We start from the raw sequence: 24,134 nt of genomic DNA, 5'->3' as shown, positions 1-24,134 counted from the left end.
CTGCAAAGTAAACAGATTGCTAAAATTGTTAAAGTTCTAAACGGGAAGTAAGTCCTTGAGATATGGCTTTGAAGAATGGCAGAATTATTGGCAATTTCAGTTGAGGCCCAAACATTGCATTATAAAACTCCCATTATTTTTCTCTTCTCAAGTATTTATTTAGGAATATAAAACTGATGTCTACTTCTTATTTTGGGTGGAAGAGGAGATATTTTAAAAAGCATTTCTCATGGGGGGGGGGGGGGTTGAATCCAATTGTCAGAATATTGTTTTTGACAGTTAATCCCATTCTACAAAGCCCCAAAACCTAAATATTCACACAAGATCCGGGCAAGTCACATATTTAAATAAAATCATTTTAAATAAACGAATGCAACCTCCGAAACTCTAGTTTGTTCGTTTGGTTTTCTGGGACATCTTCACATTTGATTTATTGGGTTGCTGTTCATTTTGTTTGACTTCACGGTGGAATCTGCTACAGCATGTTTAGTGAAATTTATTGTCCTTGACAAGTATAAACAAGGTAAATGGCAAAGCGAGGTGCTGAGAGATAGGGAAAGAAAAACGGCCTGAGTAAGGACATAACAGTATTTGCTTCTGTCCCTGCGTGCCCATACTCCCTCCTACAAGAATTTCCAAACGCCCTAGGCCCAGAAGCAAGGTGAGGAAGAAAGACTAAACAGCAGAGGACCTCGGGTGGTCCCACGCTCGAGCCCGTAAGAAGACGATCAGCTCAACCTCGGCCAATCCGAAGTCGTGTTCCCCGCCCGGCCCCTGCTAGAAGGCCCTTTCCCCGCCTTCCCCGCCCATTTTACGACAGTTTTCCGGCCTATTTTTGCGGCTGTCTCTGACGTTGTTCCAGGGTTGCCGAGGTTGTAGCCGTGGGAGGTGTGAGCGTCGCTGTTGGGTAGAGGCGTGGGTGGCCGCGGCCTCTGGGCTGGGATGAACCGCGCTCCCGCTGGAGGCAGGAGAACCAAGGCTGAGCCATGGTGAGTGCGGTGTCGGGTGTCTTGGGTGACCTCGGGCCCAGGCCCCAAACTCAGTTCCCGGCCTGGGAGGAGAGGACGGAGGTGCTGCTCCTAACTAACTGCCTGACAGGATGGGAGATTTAGGGGCCCGGAACGCCACACCGTTAGGACTACGTGCTGCTGACTCCCTCCTCCCGGGCCTCTGTGTTCTAACACCGCCTTTCAGCAGAGGGCTCCAGCCGCTGGTGCCGTCACCGGCTCACTGGACTCAGAGTCATTGGTCTCGTAGGAGCCCGCCTAACTGAGCGGCTGCCAGGGCATCGGAGATGAGAGCAAGCGCCCTCGATTATACCTGCCCTTCCTCCACCACATACTCAGGATATTTGCTCCACTTGGCTGCATCCTCCTTCCTCTTTCGCTCATGCTGACATAGATATCCTCTCACCGGTTCCTGAACATCTTTGGGTCTTTGTTGCTCTGTTTTCGTGAAGCTTGTCGGTGCCAGAGGCACTTGATAAATTAGTCTTAGTTAATTCCATGTTAAGCTCCATGTTAAGCATTGAAAGTGGTTTGTCAGAATCTTAAGAGAAATCGTCTGCCAACAGTTCTTCCTGTAGCAGAAGCTTTATTTCCACTGCTCTTGATTCAACTTCTAGGTTACTTCATTTGCCACCGGGTTGAAAAAGCACCTTTCAAAGAGGGAGGGAATCATCCTTTTTGCTACTGCGGAAGTAAATTAATCGAGTGCCCTTTTCTGCCATAGTGAAAATGCTTTGGATTTAAAAGTTGCAGGAGTTTTAAAGTTGCAGGAGTTTTAAAGGATCATTGGGCAGAATATTTTCACTTTAAAAGTTGTTTCTACATTTTGAACCACCACTTAATGAGTTGGGATGGAAGAATAGGCATGATAGGAAAGATGAGAATGAAAGAAGTAAATATTCTTTTTTCCATTACCAGGCCAGTACGGTGGTAGCAGTTGGACTGACCATTGCTGCTGCAGGATTTGCAGGTTTGTTTATGGTTTGGGGATGGAAGTGAAGCAGGAGAGATAGGGGGTGTATTTATTTATTCTACTGCTTTTGTTTTTAGGCCGTTATGTTTTGCAAGCCATGAAGCATATGGAGCCTCAAGTAAAACAAGTTTTTCAAAGTCTCCCAAAATCTGTAAGACTTACTAAAAATTTTTTGCTAATTCTTTGCTGCCTTTGTGTGAAGCCTGGAAGCCACACCGAGGAGAGTAAATTTCTAAACATCCATAAAGTTCTGAGTGATTGGGCTTTCTTTTCCCACAAGCAGAGTTTAAAGGTTCTGAGGCTTGTAATGTTGCTACCCAAAAAAGTCTATTACCATGTGTGACAAAGTTGGGGGAGTTGGCTAATAATTCTAATATTTAGAACAAGTGGAAGTTTATCACTTTGTTGTTAACATACTATTAACTTCAGCATCATCTGACTATATTCTTTCCCTCCCTTCATTTGCTCTGTATCACAAGCAGAAGGATCTAAGGATCTGAAGTGGCCCTTATTGTGTAGCCCTGGCACTAACAATACTTCTGTAGCAGTGAGTTAATTAACTGTGGGTTATGACTAGATGGGATGACCGTACCATAGTGCCATCTGTGGTCCCAGTTCACAATGAATTTTGCTGTGACGGATTGCTGAGTATATATATTTAAGTTGTGATTGAATGTGACAAAATAGAATGTTGATTGACTTTACTCATATGATTTCTGATATAACAAGGTCAGAGGCCTTGATCACCTGGTCGTCTGTATGCATTTGTATTAGTTGCCTTAAACCACTTGTCCCAGGAGACCTCTAAATCCTCTTCTTGAGGCTCCTCTTGTTCTAAAAGATATTCTTATATTCTGAGGTAGAATTTAAATAGAACATGGCTAACCTGGAATAAACTTTCACTCTTGGAAAAACTGGCTTAGAGTCATTGTTCACTTGTCTTAATATTTCCATGACAGTTTTGGTTGTCTGGGGGGAGAAAAATGGATGTTTAATGACTGTTAAGATATACTTTCTTGCTATTTGTAAAGCTAAACCATCATGGAAATTACATCTAATGTTCAAATAGTTACAAATATTTTCAAAGTAACTTTCAGTTTATTCATCTTTCTTTACTAACACATTTCCTCTTTCAGGCCTTCAGTGGTGGCTATTACAGAGGTGGGTTTGAGCCCAAAATGACAAAACGGGAGGCAGCATTAATACTAGGTGTAAGGTAAAATACTCCCTAATATTTAAAATATTTTTCTACTGCAGTAGAGATGAGGAAATATATGAAAGACGTCTCCTTTATTAAGGGGGAGTTAATGGGAAGTCTTACCTAGCAAGATTGATAGTGTTCTAATCAGTGGAGTCTTACTGCTCCTTTCTTCCCAGGTGCATTTTTTAAAGTTTAGCACACACCCTACAAGTCAAATGAGAAAGTACACTGCTTTCATTAATCGATGAGTGACAATAGATGAAATTCTCTGGTGAAATTCTACCTTCATTTCCCAATACTAAGCATGCTTTCCCTTTCAGTAAAAGGGCTATTGTAGTTAATATTATTAAGGTTCAACTTAACTTTCCTATGGAGTGGTTTTGTTCCAATTCAGAATATTCCTTTTGCTTAAATATTAGGGAAAAGATTTCTAAGCAATTTTTTATACTGCCATGTGTTGACAGACTGCAGTTTCACAATATCTTTAATTGGCCCTTATGTACAATTTTTTGATTCATAAGTAGATTGAAATCAACTTTTTCCTTTTTAAATTAGCCCTACTGCCAATAAAGGAAAAATAAGAGATGCTCATAGACGAATTATGCTCTTAAACCACCCAGACAAGGGTAAGTAGTCATCAAACTGGTTATATGTATTGGGGACTAACGCTAATTGTTTTTAGTGGAATATTTAATTCTTGGACATAATAAAGGAAATGCCTAAATGTCTGTATGAGTACTATCTCCAGGCTGGATGCTCATGTTTTTTTTTTGTCTTAAAATTCTGAATGAAAAGTCTCTCTACAGAATAATCAGCAGATGTAATTACTATAGTTTGGAAGTAGTGGTAAGCATTAACTATGTTTTGAAATCTGCAATTTGTGATAAAATGTGACTTCTAATAGTGACAAAGACATTACTACTAATACCATTTTAGGGTTTTTTTTTAGCCTACATTCAAAATTGAAGAAAATGTTAGATTTCAGATATGAAACAAAAAATGTAATTCACCCAGCCATTTTAGATTCTTTGAACTAAAAGTTACATAATTAGAAGCCTATAGGTGTCATTAGTAAGTTTCTGATATACTCATAAGCAGCCTTAACATTTTTCCACCATCCTTGGTTGACCTGAAACAATTCATTTGAACACCAAAACATAGACCATAAAGTCCTTGTTGAGAGTGCATGTCCTTTTACTTTTATAGGAGAGACCTTCACTAAAATAGGGTTTCAGCATTTAAAAGGGGTTGTATAATTGTTTGGTAAACTCTTTACAGTCTCTCTTACAAACTCTCACATGCATTACCTGGCTACCTTAAATTTACATTTCTGCCAAGCTACCTGTTGATGCTGATGCTTGTCTGGGAACTGCACTCTGAGAATCAACTGCTCCACCAAATTAGTGGGAAAACAGCTGTGGATATCATGAAGGGAAACTGATAACAGGAAAAGAGAAAAACAAAGGACAGAACAAAGACCTAACACAAACTGAGGTCTTTCCAACAGAAAGCTCAAAAGCTTCTTAATATCATGGTGGAATAAACTGATGAATTCCTGACTTGGAATCATCTTGAATAGGTTAAATCATACTATTTCAAAGGCACATAAGTATATTGCTGTTTTCCAAATTCCGTTTCTATAAATTTTTTAAGCTTTCTAAAAAGGTGGCATTTTTGTTAACATCTCCCTCATGTAAATTTCCTCATTTTCTGTTGGTTAAATATATTACCATACATTTGATGACTCAGTTGCAGACTTAAAATATTTTAAACTCCATTTCTGCTCATTTTCCCCTCAGAAGGCATATAGAGCCTTGAAGCAAGAGTAACTCTTTACCAAACAGAAAACTAAGAATCCTTGTAATTATTCCTTTTTTTTTTCTTCCTGTAGGAGGATCTCCTTATTTAGCAGCCAAAATCAATGAAGCTAAAGATTTACTAGAAGGTCAAGCTAAGAAATGAAGTAAATGTATGATGAATTTTAAGTTCATATAAATTTATGCATATGATTACCAACTTTTTATAATAAAATGCCTCAAAGCTGTAATTTGTAAGAAATGATTGACACAAAGCCTTGTTATAATTGTTTAAACTCGAGAATTTAAGATCATACTATAGACTAAGATATTTGGAGGTTATTAATGATAAATGTACTTAGACCATTTAAATAAAAATATTTTTCATTACTCATTTAGCTAATAATTTAGTAACTATGTGTACCAGGCATTCTACAAGGGGAGGTGAGCCAGTCCCTGCACCCAAAGTTCTCAGACTAATGGCAGGCCGACAAAATTAAAATAGTATGATGTTATGATGGAACTAGCACAAACTGTTGTAGTGATTCTTAACCTTGTTAGGAGAACACAGAAAACCACTTTGTAAAAGGCAAAGGCCCAACTACTTGGAACCTTGTAGCAAAGTGACACAATCTTGATATAAGAAATTGACCGAAGTATGTATATGTAACAACTCAGATTTCTTACATTAAAAACTGTAATAATATGATAAAAAGAGATTTGAGAGTACAAGTCCTGTTTTTAACCAAGAAAGTATATTGTGTTCAAGTCTCTTGGCCATTTATAAATCATGACTTTAACTGGTTATTTTTTGACAAAGTTTTGCAGCTGTTGTGACCAAGCTAAAGCACTAGAGAAACTAGTGCCCTTAGTATCAAAATATTCAACTTGGATAAATTTTAGTGTCTACCATCTAAAATTTATTAAAATCATCTTAAAGTTAATATTAATGGAGTATACAACAAACTTCAAGTTAAAAATAGTGGAAATAATCATTTGGTGTTGGGGTGTTTGTTTTCCATCCTGTTCCCATTTAAAATCTTTCTTATCTAGTCCATTGTCATTTAGAGTATGATAAAGCATCAGCTTAAAACAGCTATGGCTTTTGTGTAGGGTCTTTTTAGGTATTTCCTGGGGCAAGGACGATATGAAGCTATCTTGGTTTACTATCCTTTTCACTCCACAGGACTAAATGAAAAATGCTTATATGAACAAGAGCTTTAATTAAGACAGGATAGTTTTTTAAAAGCAAATTTTTCAAAGACAGTCTGAGGTTAACTGAACTAAACTTCATATGGTAAGTGTAAATACTTTTGAGTGCTGACTACAAATAGCTTATTCAGACAACAAAAACTTTAAAAATTATAATAAAGCATACAGCAGAGTATATGTATTTTCTCTAGGATTACCTTAAGTAGAAAAAAATCCATATTTCACTGAAGGCTTTTAGGCAAACCTAACATTTTTCTTAGGGAGACGGTTCACCTCTATAAGGACTCTACATCAGAGGAATGCCAGTATGATCTGAAAAAGGGCCTTCATCTTTTAATGGTATTTCCTTGCAATACCATGTTAATGTTTATTTAGTACCTACAATGTGCTAGCACTGAGCTAAGCATTTTCCCCGTATTACTATTAACGGTGTTTTACAGGTGAAGAAAAGGAAGTTTAGCAAGATTTGAGTAACTTGCCAACAGCCAGAGGCTGAGTGAGGTTAAGAATGAATCCACGTCCATCTTAGCCCGAGTTCCCAGTTCTTAACCTCTTTATATGGTACCTTGAACAAGTCGACCACCAACACAAGATGTTTTCCTTGATTGTACTGAGGTGTTTAAGTCTGGTACTGTCATTACACATATAGTATTTGTTTTACCATTTGTTTTAAAGATTATCAGTGCTTACAAGATAAACATTTTTTTTAAAAAAGGAAAGTATGGGTGACCCCAACACTAGGGAATGGGGCGGGGCAGGGGGATGTTGGCGGTTTCAATCCAAACTTTAGCAATAACCAGGTAACTTGGCAAATTGTGCCTCACAGCTCTGCTTCCTCATCTATAAAAGAAAAGGACAATGGCTAATGAGAATATTATGAGGATTCCTCCACATCCTATGGATAAGGAAATTACCTTTTTCCCTCACTGGGCCTCTGGATTGATATGAGCCCCAAACTGGAATTTAAAAAAACAAAACAACCCTATGTTGCCTATGATAATGGGCATATATATACATATATACATATATATATATATATATATATATATATATATATATATATATATATATATATATATATATATAAATGAGTATTCCTTTAGAGCTTAAGCGAATCCTCTTTGCTTCAAGTATTTTGCAAATGATGGAACCAAGGGAAAACAGTATTACAGGAGACTGAAACCGCTCAAGAAATTGAGGACCCTTGTGTGAAAAATAGGTGACACATAAACCTTTACCTATATGGGCTAAAACCTTGTAATACAACGGGTTCTCTGCCAACTTTAATTTGCTGTACTCTAAAATTACAACAGAAGCAAGGAGGTTAGAAGACAGAGGCAAAAATATTGAGAACTGGAAAAATTAAGGAACTTAATGCAAGGCAAATATCCTATACATCTAACACTGAAAAGCTACCTTGTATGTTCACCATACTGAAAAAGTTTTCCTACCTTTAACAATCCTTTTATCAAAAATATTTTAGAAATTCACACAGGCAGAATGCTTCGTTTAAAGGACTGCAGTGGTATAAGTTTCAATGCTTGAGGCTAGAGCAGAGTTTTCTGTTGACAGTGATGTAGAAAGGTTTTATGATTCAGGTTATAGTAGGGCCACATTTTATCGCATTTAAATGAGCCTCCACCAGTTAATTCCAATAAAAATTTAGAATTTGGCTTCTGAGCTTCAAGTAATAGGAAATAATATAAATTTGAGATTAAAGACTAGAATGCTATAGTATGCTTCTGATATCTTAAGAATCCTGGACTGAGTGAGCTTCAGTATCAGTAAACTTAAATAACCCCAGCTCTGCTTTTTGTTGTTACACTGTCCTGCAGAGCGCTATATATCTGCCTATGTTAACACTTGCCACTTTAGTGCTGCTTCAATTAATGGAATTACAAATGTTGTCTGTTTGCATGACATTTTTCTTTACAAAAATAAGTTGAAAAGTGAAGCTCAAAGAGGCTGAGGTATAAGCTCCAGGTAACAATTAAGTATAAATTGGTTTATCTAGAAAAACTATGAAAATATTTTAATGAAAATGGTGTCTAAACTAGAAAGCAAGTACATTTTACAATTAATCCATTAAGTAAAAAGGGTACAAAACATGCAGAAGTATCCATATAATTTCACCCTTAAAAGGAACATACTAATTAGTAAAATACAAACAATTACAATTTTATTTCAGCATACTCCTTAATGAGACTTGGGAATATGGTTTAATGTTAACCATACTACATATGACTAGATTCAAGTTATATTAATATTGGAAGGACCCTTAAGAGATCAAGTCCAATCCTCTTCTGGTTAGAAGGTAGTTAGAGATAAGTTAGCAGAACTAAGATAGTGACTCCCATTTTTTTTGGTAGAGATAGCTTTTCAAATTATCAAAGAAACTGACAAAACCAAAACCAATGGACTAAAGAGAAATCCTCTTATCAAGTTGTACTGTAGTTTCTCCAGGAGCATTTTTATGCAGCTTATTTCAGTACTTGAAATAATAATATAGAACATACAGGTGAATCTGAATCTAAAGTGATCCATTGATAAATGATGCCTTTTCATAAAACAAAATATTTCTTACAGATTATGTGTACCACCCTCATACAGTTTTCTAGATGTCTGGATTCTTCCCTGGGTTTTCTAGAATAACTGCACTTTAAAATTGTACTAGTTGAACCAAAGGAAGTTGCCCTTTTGTGGGTCAAAATTGGTCAACTATTAGCAGTTTCCTATAGTTTAACTTAATTATCCAGCAGAATTGTACAGTTTCAAGTTAACAAAAGAACTGTCAAAAGTTTGACTATACAAGCTGTGATTACTGCTTTACAGCAACAGTTCCTGCAATAAAAATCAAAACTAGATTAATCAGGGGACACAGGAGACCATAACCCTTCAACTGTACTTCCTAATAAAGTACTAGCATTTTAAAATAAAAGGACAGCAAGTTCACTATACCAGTAGCAAAGACAGAAAGATGAATAGGAAGGTTTTACAACATCCCATTCTTTTCCTTTGGGAGTTTTGCCAAATATAATGGCCACAGTGCAGATCCAAGTTCCTTTGAAGCCTTCTAGGAAACGTAGCTGTAAAAGTAATTTTCCTTTACTGTCATTTCTAGTAACCACCAATTATCTGGCAGGTTTTACTACATTGTAGCCATAGTTTTCCATTTATCTGTCCTTTAGCAAACGAAGCTGTTAGGCATAGCACGATGAGATTAACTAGTTGTTTTGAATCTCAAAACATAAATTTGTTAACACCAATGTTCAAAAACTGGGCCGAAATCAGAATTCACCTAGGTTCTTAGTTGTTTTTCAAACATTGTCAGGTTTTCCATCAGTTGCTAGGAAATCATCTACAGAGGACACAAATGGTGCTATTTCCCAGTGTTTAAGTGCTACATTCAGTTAATATACAAAATTTACAGAGATCCTTTTCAGGTTACAAAACACTACTCAGCAAATAACTACAAAAATACCTTAAAATAAAGGTAGTAGAAAACTGCCCTCTCCCACAAAAATGGCTGTTAAAAAAAAAAGGGTCCAGAATACAAAAAAAGACCAGCTGCTTTTATCTCATCACTAGCTTAGTGTTTTGTCTCCCCATTCTTCAGTGCTGCTGCCTTATCTGCATTTCACTTGTACTTTAAAAATCAAGTATTCATTTAAGCAACCTCCCTCACAGTAATCCTAAGCAATGTCCCAGATTGTTTCCATAAATAAAATGGTCTGATGTGATACTTTTAACTCCAAATTAAAATATTTACTGAAATAACAATTTGTGTGTATCCTACTATAATTTTACTATTTATGGCTGACCTGTCACCAGACACATGCCATTTAGCAAAACAATTTAGATCCACTGAAAGCTTTCAAAAGGTGAAAAATTTGAAGTTTCAGGAAAGAGAGATCATATTTGATCTTTTTTCCAAGATTCAAACTCAGGTTCATATGATTTCACATGTATATGCTGGAAAAATATTTGAGCAGCAAAAGATCCTTCTAAATATTTGACTGTCATGGCACATTTCCCCACAGCAACATTTCATAAAACTAGGCCAGCTGCCAAAACAATGTACCCCTCAAATGTGGAAGACTACCTGAGTCAAGAATGATTTCCTCTAGAAAGTGGACCTTTCAACCTGTTATACTTACAAATTTAAGCATGTGCCATTTATTTTTGTAAAAACTGCCTACTGTGATTCCTCAGTTTATGCATTTTTAGAAGGATAAGTCATTTGTAAAGATTTAATTAAATCTTATTTCCCAAGAGAAGGGGTGTTAACTAATAGAATACTCACCAATTTGGGGTTAAAATTCTTGGTAACTTATTTCAATTATGCAAGAGAACTAAGAATAGAAAAGCCAAAAATTTTACTTGTTTCTAACTTACAGGGATAAAAACAGTATGTATAAAATACTTTGGGTAATTTTTTAAATAGGGGTAGTCAAATTACCTGATATCTTTATGCAAAATCCAAGAAACACACTATTAACCCCTTATTTTAAAATTCCCAGAACTCAATTACCAAGGATCAAACATTAAGATGTAGGTTTCAGGAAAAAGCATTCAATACCATATCTTAATCATAACTAGGATAAATTTAAGCACTGGAGTTATATATACTGACCTGGCTGTCTTTACATCTCTACCCCTTGCTTCTCTTTCAGTTCATACGAATTAAAATCACCTAACATTTTTAATGGACATAGAAAATAACACAAATTATGCACAAAAGATACTTCCACATGCCGAATGACAGATATAAGAAGAGTGTAGTTCTTGCTAATGGTCCACATAATTTTGTGGAACAAAACCCTCCCATAAATCCCCATTTGACTTGATCTCATAAGTAGCTGCATAAATTATTCTATTATTACTCCATATAAGAAATTTCACGTGAACCTTTTATCTTTGTAAAATTAATCTGACTATATATACAGAAAAAATTAGTCTGATTACTGATTTCTAATCTTATTGGTATAAAAACCTTAAAAATTGAGAATCAAATGGAGAGGCAAATTTTTTCCCTATTTGGTTCCTTATTTAAAAACTGATCATCATAGTTCTTTGTAAAAATAATTTTTAATAAAGAATCAAAGGCAAAAGTAAAATTCTGACTTGTACCCACTGTACTGCCTTCCAGAATTTTTACAAACTTTTCATACTATCCAAATGTACGATCAATTCTCTAGGCTATCCTAAGAGCCTAAATTTTAAGTGTTACGATTCCGAAGGATTCATTACAAAATGATTAAATAATGTTTTAATTCTATTCATAAGTATAAATGCTTTATAAAAATCAAAGGGTAGTATTCTAGGGCTATAAGTAGTTTCAACTACCTTGCAACAACTGGTGTAAAAAGTAGAAAGTTAAAAATCAGCAAATGGAAGATCAAAGTTTATTTACTACCTGCATACAAAAACATATTGCACATCAAACAACCAAAATCAAAAAAAAAAAAAAAAAGAAAAAGAAAAAAAAAGATACTCTATTGAGGACTAACATATAGTTTATACAGAATAAACCTTCTGGAAATTGTACTTTTCAGTAGTTCATGAATGGACATGACTAATTCAGCTTAGTGTTTTAAGTAAAGCTATGTTTGATTTTTAAATACTGTACACTTTAATAAATAAACCAAACAAAGCCTCAATGTAGAACAGTCACTGCCATTATCACCCAGTGTCCCTGCAGATGAATTTAACAAATGTATTCCAGTGGTCTGCAGATTTTCTTCTACATACAGCATTTAAAAAACACATTAAAACAGACCAGTTTCCAGACTAAACTAATGGAGAAATTACAATTCAGTGCAAAATATTTTAGACTGCATTTCATTCTAGTTTTCCTCAGGTGAAGAAGTGGTTGCATATTATTAAAAATGTAACAAAAGCAGCTAATGCTTTTCATAAAGAATATTAGGTTAGGGATACCACCCCCCCACCCCCCCACCCCGTCTCTGCCATATTTTGAAAACAAAATAACATTTCCTATAGCCAGCAACTTTTTTTAATGTTACATATACTATTCTCAAGGCACATCTGATGATAATATTTTATAACACAGTAGGTGTCAAAGTATGTTTAACATATGATTTCTTCAGGATCCCTCCCCTTTCTGAATTCCAAATGGAGGAACTGAAAGTGCGATGTAAAGACTGGCGATCCATATTCTATCTTTGGCAAGCTTGTACAAGCACTATTGTAAAATGTAATGTAAAAGAACTGTAAACTAGGAACATCTTCAGTTTATGAAACACCATTCAGGACTGCTGCTTCTTGAGTATTTTCTTCTTTTAAGGTATTAATCTTTTCTTCTCCTGGAGTACGCTGTAGCTTAGAAATTTCATCGCCAGAAGCACTAGTTGGGCCATTTATTGCCTTTTCTGAAGGACCATGCTCTTCAATCACATCTTTTGCCTGCCAAAGGGAGACAACTTTTTCAACTTCTTTATAAATGCAATCTATAGCTGAGGAGGAAAATGACTACATAAACATTAAATAGCTTATAAAAATTTTTAGTTTCATTTACCACAATGGATCAAAGAAGTTAAAGGTTCTTAAAATTCAAAACAATACCAATGTACCTTCTCTCTGGGTCTTTCAACTCTATATCCCTAAGTACCTAAGCAGTGCCCAAACCATAGGAAGCATCTGTTCTTGTTTATTGAAACCTGTAACTAATATTTTTAACCACTGGAAAGCTCACCATATGTAAAGCATATAAACAATCCTAATTAAAGCAAATAATCACCTTACCTTCTTTAAAAAATCCATTTACATATCAAATCCCTTCAACCATTTAAAATTATTAAAACTTAAGGGCCTATCCATCACACAAAAGATGTATATTTCCTACTGCTCCCCAAAAATGCAATAACTGCTATTGCTATTTTCAGTTATCTTTGGACAGACTGAATTTTACAAATATTTAAAGTTTTAACAGAAGAGTATTTCAGGCTCAAGCATGCATATCTTCAATTACCTGGGGCCAAGAACAAAATCAAGAGTCGTTTTTAAAATATTATTCATCTACTTTGGGACACAAGTGATCATACAATAAAAAGTCAAAATTTAAGCTAAACCATACCAGAAAAAAAAACAACACCTACAGGTTAAATTCTCCTTACCATTTCTTTCTTGTTTTTAGCCAAAGTTTCCCTTGGGAGGTTTCTTTGTCTGCTCTGAGACTCAGCTCTAGAAATATAATCTGCAACTGTGACTGTTAAAGATGAGAAAAAAATTACAGGTGTTGAAAAATTATTTCTAAAGTTAATTTATGGATAAAGAATAATTTCACTATTAAAATAAACTAACGGTGGGTCACCCAATTTCAAAATTTTCTTAAGCTTGGGTGCCACACCTCCAACTTAAAAACAAGCTTAAAAATTTGCCTTTGATTTTGTGCGGACAACAGAAACTTTCAAGCTGGAGAGTGGGGAAGCCTAGATTAAAGTTCTCTTTCCCAAGGATCCAGCCTATGTTGAACGTAAGGGTTGTGGGGTAAGTTCGGTGTAGAAATCCACAACCAAGAACAGGATATGCAGTATTCTAAGACCAGACAGTGTTCGCAATTATCAGTGAGAAAAACTGGGGGCAAATCTGGTAAAATCATGGTGTGAGAGACTTCAAAAATTTCATCAGAGATGTAAGATGAATTAGTTGTTTTGCTTTGTTTAAAAACGCACATTGAAGTATCCAAGTGTGGCATTTTGTGGTTCCCTTCTAATACTCCACCCTAGAAACCCTTCTGAATGACCTAAAATGAACTACAAGCCAACTAAAACACGGGTACCACCCTAACAATGTGGACGTTGATCAGGGTGGATAAAGGGCCAGAATGAATTCAGTGACAGCATCACCCTCCCCCCACCACCACCAAATTTGCCAGGGACTGTATAATAGGTGTGTGTGTGAGCATGTTAGCAGGAAAGTGGGTGGATGACTGTAGTGGTATAGGAAAAAAGACTAACCCAAAGGTAACAAATGGTCTCTGTTCTACAAGTACTCTGGACTGGCCTCACTTAGAAAGAAACGTAAGAAAACCCTCAAATCCTTTTCAAAGACTCCCAATTATTAATTCACTGATTTGGATAAACGTAAAAATAATCACCCTTTTTTCTCTCAAAGATAATTATTTTCTCTAACAAACAAAGAAATCCCTGATATTTGAAAATAAAGTGTACTACAAATTATGGGAGCAAGTTAATTCTATAAAGAATGAAAACTAAAAACTTTAAATTATTTAAAATAACTAGCAAGAACTGGGTCTACCATGTTCAAATTATATGGAAGCATCTAGATCAGTGATATATTTTCTATGAATTAATGCTAACAGTTTTATAAGAACCAACAATTTTAGAAGCTACTTAAAATCACAAATCATTTCAGAAATTTCATCATTTTTTATTGAAACAGCACTAAATGAAGATGTTTCATATCTACAACTACCTACTTTCCTTCCAAGTTACAAGAAACTAAGCATGCTGATTCTGAAGGCTTTTAAATTATTTATCCATTGTTCGTGAATTTACAAATGCATTTAAGAGTTTACAAAACTGGGGAGAAAGTTGTCATAAGCCACTTTTATGACATTTAATTCATTAATATGACCACATACATGGTAGCAAAACTCTTCTGAGAACGATTCTAGTAAAAATTTGAGGGGCAGTGCAATAAATTCTTTTTCCATGGTTCAGTCCTCAGTGACACCTGGAAGAACTCAGCTACTTAGTTCTGAAACATTATTAGAACCCTTCATCTACTATATAGAGACAGGAATAATAAACTTTGGTTTATATTTAAGAGGCACTCAGCTGGAAAGGTAAAAAGACTTGCCAGCCTCTGGCACCCACCCAGATAAAAGGGAGGAGTTCAAACAAAAACAACCTCAGTTGATTCAGAGAAAAACCTGTTTATAGCCAATACTTATAATACAATGCCCTTAAAAGTTCAATACAGAGCCTGAAATTAATGTTTATAATAGCTAGAAAAAAAAAAGGAAATTTGTGTAGCTTAATAAGGACTCCAGAATTATTTCTAAGGGGTCCAGAAAGTTCAATACAGAGCCTGAAATTAATGTTTATAATAGCTAGAAAAAAAAACCAGGAAATTTGTATAGCTTAATAAGGACTCCAGAATTATTTCTAAGGGGTCCAGATTAATCAATTGGACACCACTGTATTGGCATATTATAAAGAACAAACGAAAATATTCACTGCTTAGTTTACACAAAGGACAACATGGACAGATGAGGGTAAACTCTAACAAGTAAATGATGGTTTATTTAGGGTAAACTCTTAACAAGTAAATGAGGGTGTATTTAAGAGAATGTTATTGAATTTAGATAAAATCTGTTTATAGAACCACAGCCAGAAGCAAGGCAACAGTGTGTCTCCCCCACTCCCTAAATTTTTTTTTTTTTTGAGGGGTGGAGAGTGGAAGGGATAAGAGTTTCAAAATACAGTGTAAAAGAGGAAAAGATGCAGTATGGAACACAAATCATTGTCAAATTAATGGGAACTCCAAATTACTTGTTTCAATTAATGCACCTTCATGTTTTCGAATCAGAATATACAGGAAAAAATATGTAGAAAAAACTGCCTCTACTGCAACTCAACTGCAACTTGTGTCATGTTCATTGCCTTCATAATAAACTGCAACTCAACTGCAACTTGTGTCATGTTCATTGCCTTCATAATAAACCACCATCTACCTAAGTTTAATAAAATGGTCTTTGTTAACTTATTCTATTTTAAACCCATACTGACAGCCTGAATTTTCTTATTTATGAAGTATGGCCAGAAAATGTAGTCACTATCATGCCACCTACAAGAAAATGAAATAAATATAATCTCTTGATCGTATTTCTAATATTAAAGAGGGGAAAGAAAGAAAAATAAAAATTTTTTGTATTTAATTCCTTTTAAAATTCCAACTATTTTTAAAACAGGAATTATCAAGAATGGAAACTAATGTCCCTTACCAATTTTCCCAAATGTATCCTCAACCGCTACTGTACTTTATATACTAAAGATACTGTTAACTGTGAAAAACACATGAAAGAATTTGTTTTGGACAGAATGCAAAACTGATTAGTTTGAAAGGGGTTTATTTCTGGTGCACACAATTTCTTCATGTGAATATACACGTGATTCTCTGTACACAGGAAATGGAGTTATGTTCAAAATAATATAGGCACAGCAAATAAGTTCCTTTGAAGTAACTAAAAATTGACTACTTAAATTAACAGTCTAAAACTAAGTAAGTACTATTAAAGTAGTTAGTAGGTGTAAGGGAAAAGGCATACAATAAACAAATGAAAACAACATGCATTCCTCTTATTGGGAAAAAGACACTTCCAAGTATTTTTCTCTTTTACACTTTTTTTTTTTTTAAACTGTGGGTACTGCAATGCCCACAAAAATGAGGTGCTGAACCCAGCTATAATAAACAGGCACCATGCAAAAGCTGCCGGTTTTGCCAATCAGCCTCAATCATAAGCTACAATACATTTCCTGGGATGGCAGACCCAGTCTCAAGTGTGAAGAATCTGCCAAGCGGACAAAATAATGGTCTTCTCAACAGTATTTCCATGTAAAAAACTGATACAACATTAGTTCAATTAGAAAGGTTACTAAGCATTAACCTTGTGGAGGAAGAATGCATTTTTTAAGAGTAGTAGTCATTATTAGTTGAGTAAACAATTTATGCAATGCAAATCTTGAATACATATGCATACATGTGTACATGTAAGTATCATATATTTAAAAAGCAGACATATGACATTTTTTTTCATGCTTTTGACCTGATGTTGTCAACAGGTCCACTCAAGTTACCTGGCTGTCTATCTTCTGCCTGACCCCTGAAACGACGCCTGCGGCTACGATTGCGTCGCTGGGGTTTTTTGTCACTATCATCTGTAATTGCAAAGTTTACCATGAACTATTCTGACAAAAAAAAAAAGACACACACACACACTTCTTTCCGTCAAAGATTTAAAGGGGAAACAGGAACTTTTAATTAAATAACAAAGGAAAAAAATTACATTACTGAGAGAAAATCAGAAAATACACTTTTGTATTCTTAGGTATTCCTACATTCCAAATAGATTAAAAATTGAAATATGTGGAAATTAAAAGGGGTTTAACTCATAGTTAAACACTCACACATAATTTAAATTACCACCATTCAGAGGATAAAGTTTTCCTTTCTGGTACTGCTTGGTTTTTACCAAAGTTAACGGCATTTTAAACCCTTTGGAATCCAGTGTCTACTCTTAATACACACACCTTCACTAGTGACAATTTTTAAGTCAAGCTGAAAGTCCAGTTTTGGTGTGGAAAGCAGAGCAATAATTGCCTTGCAGCTTGAATATTTCTATTGATTTAATGGCATATCAAAGGGCACTTTATAAACCCTCCCAATTTCACACACTTCGGCTATGACTAATCTGAATACTAGACATTTAAGACAGAGAACAAAGCTTTTTACACCTGATTTAAAATACTAAAAAAAACTTCAATTTGCAAATTGCATACTTTTTTTTTTTTTGGAAAAAGCTTCATACATTAATATCATACAATAATATGTATCTTTTCCCTAAGTGCTTACATACCTAGCCCATTTTCATTAACTGAAGCTGTATCAGATTCAGTCATTCCATCCATCAGAACAGCATCTTCATCAGTCCTTCGTCTACGAGACCGCCTACGACGGTTAGTACTGTGATGAGATTCGCTGGCATCAGTGTCTGCAGTCTGATCTGATTCTGTATTATCAAGTAAGCTGTATGGATTGCTGTCTGGATCTTTGAGCACTATATGCATGTCAGAGGCAAGAAATAGTCGTTTAAAAGAGCTGCGATTATGTTTTGCTCTATAACTGAACTACATCAATTAAAGGCAAATAAATCTCAATTTCCCCCAATAAAAATATATTCTATTTTCAAATAAAACATTTCCTGTATCACTACTTTATGTGGAAAATAACAAAGATAGTTAAGTATGAATAAATGGTGAAGAATAATGAAAGCAAAAAAATGAGAGCACACGTCTCAGCTTCCTAACATTTCTGACATGTTTTGAAACACATACTATAAAACTGAGTTTTATTAATGCTAAATTTTTGACCTTCACATTCCTAAATAAACTGTCTTGAGGCTAGAGATATATTCAGCTTAGTATGTATTAATTCCAAGAAAGAGCTTTTGCCCCTTTACTGAATTCAAGGTGACTGCTGCTTCTGTGTTAATGTTAATGGACTATTTCCAAATAATACTCAGTACCTGCACTCCATGAGAAGTCTGTTACTATGAACTGAAGTAATCAAAACAAGTCCACACAAAGCAACAAACTAGAAAAGGTTGAAATGCTAACTGGCTACAGAAAAGGAAAATGTTGAAATGAATACTAACTAGTATTCTATCACCAGAAACAAGTAGTAAGGTGGCAGTGGGGTTGGAAAGCAAAAAATTTTGATATAATTCATGAGAAAAATACCCATCTTACCTATGAGCATTTATTACTTACAACAATCAAATTATAGAAGAAATTAACCTAATCACAATTTTTCCTACATTTCTTTTAGCAACAGCTACCATCTTTGCAGAAGATGTTTATCCACCCATCATAAACACTAGGTAAAGTACATTTATTTTGCAAGTAGTATACTATAATCATATAACCCTTGGTAAAAGTACACGTTATTTCCCAAAAAAGCCTATAAGCTAAACTTAAGGCTCAAGGAATATCAATGTGGAACTAGAGAGCACTTAAGAAAAGCCCTGTAATTTTAAAATTTCCCTGGCAATTCTCCCCAGCCCATTATAATAATGAACATGCTGGCAACTCCTATAATTCTATTTATCAGCATTAAAGTATTTTAAAAGGCATGAGTAAAAAGTTCCTTATACACCTCAAATCTCCAGATACTCCATACAGCTCAATTCCTCAAACAAAATTTTCTTAGGAACAGTTGATTCCACAATTTTTCCCTTTTCCCAAAAAACTGACTGCTTTTTAGCTCATTTTCAGTACAGTATATTAAGAGTTTAGATCTGTGCAGGATTTTCTACATCTGCCTGGCACATAAGGATACATAATTCAACAATTCTAAGGAAAAACATTCCAATTACACAAACCAACCCCACCTCCAACAACTAAAGTGATGAACACCTTGACCTTAAAAATGTAAAAAGGAATCACCCAATTAAAGTTTCTGACTTAAATATTCTAGGTAAAACTTCACCGAGAAACACCCTATAGTACAAGGGCTTTTCCTTATACTGCTATAGGTTAGTTAGTAGAAAGAGTAAGTTCCAAGTATGGGTGGCCCAGGGAGACAAATTAACTCTTATAAGGTTATAGTGTTTGCAAAGAAAGGATGCTGATGTAATACATAAAAGACTACCAGAACTGATGGAGGATTTGCCACCACGTGGTCCACCACGACCTCGACCCCCTGAAACACTTCTGCCTCTTCCTCCTGGGCGTCTCCTGCTGTCACGCTGATGCCGGCTCTCTCTATCATCTTCTCCAGCCAATGACCAATCGCTCAGCTCGTCTTTACGTTCAGATTCTGTTTCAGACGGGTTAGACAGCTCAGAGTTTGTACCTTGGAAAAGAAAAGGACATAATCTAATTGGATTCCTATATTTTAAAAAAAGATACTTAAGGTTTCTCAAAATCATTTCATGCAATTACTGTTTAAGCATACTGACTGGCTGCTTCAAAGAGAATTAAGGAAATTAAAAATGAACTTATTTTAATGTGACATTAATAACTAAGCTGAGAACAATCAGAAAATAGACAATATATTACATATACAATGTAAAAATGCACTAAATATAAAGAAACATTCAAAAGTTTTTGTCCCTTTTTAGGTTTTAAAAACCAATTTAGTCTATTTAGAAAAATGAATAATCTAATTGTATACTGTAGTCTACCTCTCATTACACATTTTTTCATGTTTTAACATCTCTGAAATTAGGATAATTCTTATAATTGATAATGTCTTATAAATGGGAATGTTTTCTAATAGTGGTACATAAATGATAGCAGTTACCAGCAACTGTCTTAAATTAGAACACATTTGAAATTACTGAACAAATTTCATAAAAGGTTTCTCTGAGAAGACAAATTTCACCTAAAAAAAAAATCAAAGCCCTTATCAGTAAGATATTTCAACAGAACTTTAAAAGTTTCAGACCATTTCTAACATTCCAACAACTTATTTTTAGAAATTTAAGAAAAGCTGGAAAGATTTAAGGTGCCTACAATTCATATTATATTTTAACTTAAGTGTCAGATTTAGAAGGATACATTTTCCTCATTTCTACTTCTATTCTGCTACTTCAAGGATGCCACTTCCTCTTAGCATATATCCAAATATACCCGCTTCAAATTAGTTCAATTTCTAGCTTCAAACTCATTCAACCAAAACAGACCTTAAAAGTGCTGAACATACATCATACAGTATCATGTTGTTTTGCTTTTTCCCCTTTGGAATTACTTCTCAACTGATCAATGATATATTTAAGAGGTGGAACTTAGCTTTATACCTCTGAATGTCTCCAGATGCTTAGCAATGTGTATAATATTTAAGTCTCTTGATAAATGAATTTGTTCCACAATTTTGAAGTTCATTCAATAAACTCTCAAACAAGAATGATTCCACACAATACCTAAAAAGTTCCCTACATTTAAATCCCAGTCTTTTAAGCATGAAAACAAAACAGAAGGGCTTTTCAAACACACAAAGCTGTTAAGAAATCAGGTGCAGAGAATAAAAATAAATGGAAATGCCTATCAACTTTCTTTCTCCTTTAAAGATAATTCTTGCATTTATTCCCGTTTCTCCACATCCTGTTAAATATGGTTATAACTAGTCAACTATATAAGGACATGGTAAGTAGGTGGAAGTATATTTCAGGAAGATGGCAAGTTTCTATTATTCATTTTATTCATATTTGGCTCTCTGTTGGGAATGAGACACTCTCAGACAGAAATGAATGCTCCAAACACTTATTTCTCTAAATGAAAAAAAGTACTTTATGATTGGATGTCATGGTTTATAAGAAGAGAGGCATTTATCTTTTCAGATTTAAGTAGGGTAAAAAACCCTTGTAATGTTTAAGAATTTCTAGATTTATTTACAAACACATACCCTGCCTAAAAGACAATATCAAATTTTGAAGGCAGACGATGAATATTTTGTTTTTAAAGACATTATACAAGTTCCCATTAAACTCTACTTAGAAATCCAATGTAGAACTTAAATTAGGGTCACAAACAAGGAAATTCTTCCTTAAGTTTAACTAAATCTAGGTTAAAGGGAGTGTCTAAATCAAAGATTTCAGTGGATGAAGAGGTACTGAACCCAAAACAAAAAAAAACTATTATCCAGACAGACCCAATCTAATCACAAGTCCTTTAAAATGGAGAAACTGGGAAACGGACTTTGGCCCAGTGGTTAGGGCATCCGTCTACCACATGGGAGGTCTGAGGTTCAAACCCCGGGCCTCCTTGACCCATGTGGAGCTGGCCCATGCGCAGTGCTGATGCGCGCAAGGAGTGCCGCGCCACCCAGGGGTGTCCCCCGCGTAGGGGAGCGCAAGGAGTGCACCCCGTAAGGAGAGCCGCCCAGCGCGAAAGAAAGTATAGCCTGCCGAGGAAAGGCGCCGCCCACAGCCCACACGTCCCATGCTGCTGACGACAACAGAAGCGGACAAAGAAACAAGACGCAGCAAAAAGACACAGAAAACAGACAACCGGGGGAGGGGAGGGGAATTAAATAAATAAAAAATAAATAAATCTTTAAAAAATAAAAAAAAAAATAAAAAAATAAAAAAATAAAATAAAATGGAGAAACTTTACCAGTCACACAGAAAGAGAAATGGCAACATGAAAAGAACAGGCCACCATTTCTGGCTCTGAAGATGGGAGGAATGAGGCCACAAGCTAAGGAATAAGTGCAGGCTGCCCCTAAAAGTAGAAAAGTTAAGGTAACACTCAACCCTCAAGGCTGCAGAAAAAGGAATGCAGCCCTAGGACTCGAATTGGACATATGACCATCAGACCTGTAAGACGATAAATTTATGTTGTACAAGCCTTCTAAATTTGTGGTAATATGCTATAGCAGCAACAGAAAACTGATTTGTTGTTAAAACCACAGCAACCACTCTAATCACTCTCAATTTTATAAAATAAATATTCATGATTCAAAAATTAAAAACAGCTTTAAAAATGATTGATACTGATCCAATTTTTAAATTACCCCACCAAATTAAAAACCTGCTTCTTAGGTGAATTATAAACCAGAATTTCCCCCTCTATAAAACGTCTAAAATCACCTTGCTGTGAAGATGGTTCACATATGTAATTGGGTTGCACGTGCTAAGCTTAACAGCTTAAAAAAAAAAAAAAGCCACATTTTAGGAAATCCAGGATGTCACCAATTTTAAGATGAAACTGAGAAAGTTATAAGGCATCATCATTATAAGACACCCATTCAGAGATGTTACACTGGAAAAGACGTATTTCTTTATAGAACTGATGATATATGTTATCACTTAAAAATCCTTCGATATTAAATTTATAAAAACATCTATAACCAAATTCAAATGGTTCTCGCCTAATCCCACTCAACTCACATAACTATCTCAAGAAATATTTCAAAGATTCAGAGGTAACAGTGCCATCTACTGAACAATTTAGTTTCAATCCAGATGTTTCTTTATCACTCATATAAATTTATTTACTCATACATCCTACAGATGGAGATGAAATTTTTCAATGCATTATCCAAAAACTCACATCTGATTCACTTGTGCTAATAATTTATATCATTTCTTAAAGATCAAAATATACTTAATTTCTATTTAATCACTGGCTAATTACCTCGTGTTAAATGAATTTTAAGAATTAAAATAACTTTGCAGTTCTTGGCTCACTGCTTTATTGGAATTTTGCTATTCAGATTTCAATACAGGATTAAATAAAATAAAAAATATCAAGAAAATTAAAACACATAGTTGTAAGGATGTGATCAGAAAAGCTATAATTAACTTTTTAAGGATAAAATAAATACATATCAAGTTTAATATAACTCTAGCATTAGATGATCCTATAGTGACAACATGCAATTTGAACCTCAAATCTGCACAACATATAACATGCATGTATTTCTATTTTCCCTAAATGTTCTAGTTAATGATATTTTTGAGAGATTTTCCTAAATAATTAGAGGAGCACAGGAAGTGAAGAGAGAAGGAAAGAGAGGGTAGAAGGGAAGGAAAAGCAAAGAAAAATATCAGGTCACTGCTAAGACCCAAGTCCAAATGTAGAAAAATGGAACAATTCCAAGGCTGAAGAAGAATGAGAATTTGGATTAGAGAAATGTTGACCATCACCACGTCAATGGCCCTTTCCTATCCAGTTTAAGCCCCATTTTTCCCCAAAGTGAAAAACATTCTAGAAAAATGTTCATTTATAAAGCTTTTAATTAGGTTCTAGCCCTCATTTTAGTAAAATGCTGTATTATACAATATGTTTCCAGATCTGAGCTTTTTATACTCAAAACCATTGAATGAACCAATAGTGTAAAAATAGTAAAAGATTTGCTACATTTAGTTTTGGCATGGTGGTTAGCATGTATTTCATTTTTATTTTTCTTAAAGGGTAAGCAAAATGAATCCTAGCATTATCACCACCAATACTAAGTTTTTATTGGGAAATGTGTAAAATTCTACTAGGGAACTATCTGGAAAGTAAGCTACATATATATTATTAATACTTAGAATAAACAAACCATGAACTACCACTCAAAAGAAAAAAGTTTCATTACATGACTGCTTATTACACACCCTTTACTGTTAACATAAATTGTGCTTTCACACAAGGTAAGACATATACCTTGAAACTTTACATCCTACTTTCTCA

The 24,134-nt window shown here is 34.8% G+C and overlaps 2 protein-coding genes across 8 annotated transcripts in view; one reads left to right on the top strand and one right to left on the bottom strand.

Moving 5' to 3' along the window:
• The first annotated feature begins 813 nt into the window (after positions 1 to 813).
• On the top strand, positions 814 to 5,696 carry DNAJC19 (DnaJ heat shock protein family (Hsp40) member C19). Its single transcript, XM_004477632.3, has 6 exons — positions 814 to 989; positions 1,926 to 1,977; positions 2,058 to 2,131; positions 3,117 to 3,196; positions 3,737 to 3,807; positions 5,073 to 5,696. Exons 1-6 carry the CDS (start codon positions 987 to 989, stop codon positions 5,141 to 5,143), a joined length of 351 nt encoding a protein of 116 aa, XP_004477689.1. The 5' UTR covers positions 814 to 986; the 3' UTR covers positions 5,144 to 5,696.
• Positions 5,697 to 11,580: 5,884 nt separating this feature from the next.
• FXR1 (FMR1 autosomal homolog 1) overlaps positions 11,581 to 24,134 on the bottom strand; it is a 67,534-nt gene continuing 54,980 nt past the window's right edge. For 2 of the 7 annotated variants that reach the window (XM_071214649.1, XM_004477627.5), the window contains 5 exons: positions 19,606 to 19,809; positions 17,813 to 18,013; positions 17,034 to 17,114; positions 13,326 to 13,417; positions 12,183 to 12,615 (listed from right to left, as the gene is read on the bottom strand). In XM_071214649.1, the coding sequence (XP_071070750.1) occupies positions 12,445 to 12,615; positions 13,326 to 13,417; positions 17,034 to 17,114; positions 17,813 to 18,013; positions 19,606 to 19,809 (749 nt within the window). In that variant the 3' untranslated portion in view covers positions 12,183 to 12,444. Of the gene's footprint in view, positions 12,616 to 13,325; positions 13,418 to 17,033; positions 17,115 to 17,812; positions 18,014 to 19,605; positions 19,810 to 24,134 lie in introns of all 7 variants that reach the window. The other 5 variants (XM_004477628.5, XM_004477630.5, XM_004477631.5 and 2 more) reach the window with 3 other exon arrangements.

This window comes from Dasypus novemcinctus, chromosome 4 (genome assembly GCF_030445035.2).
Source record: "Dasypus novemcinctus isolate mDasNov1 chromosome 4, mDasNov1.1.hap2, whole genome shotgun sequence".
NCBI lineage: Eukaryota > Metazoa > Chordata > Mammalia > Cingulata > Dasypodidae > Dasypus > Dasypus novemcinctus.
The sequence above is the reverse complement of the archived record's forward strand: the minus strand, read 5'-3'. Positions and strand labels throughout refer to the sequence as shown.

Coding starts and splice junctions, on each gene's coding strand:
- DNAJC19 (XM_004477632.3), top strand. Junction 1,978..2,057: donor TGCTGCTGCAGGATTTGCAG/GTTTGTTTATGG, acceptor TTTTGTTTTTAG/GCCGTTATGTTTTGCAAGCC. Junction 3,197..3,736: donor GCATTAATACTAGGTGTAAG/GTAAAATACTCC, acceptor TTTTTAAATTAG/CCCTACTGCCAATAAAGGAA.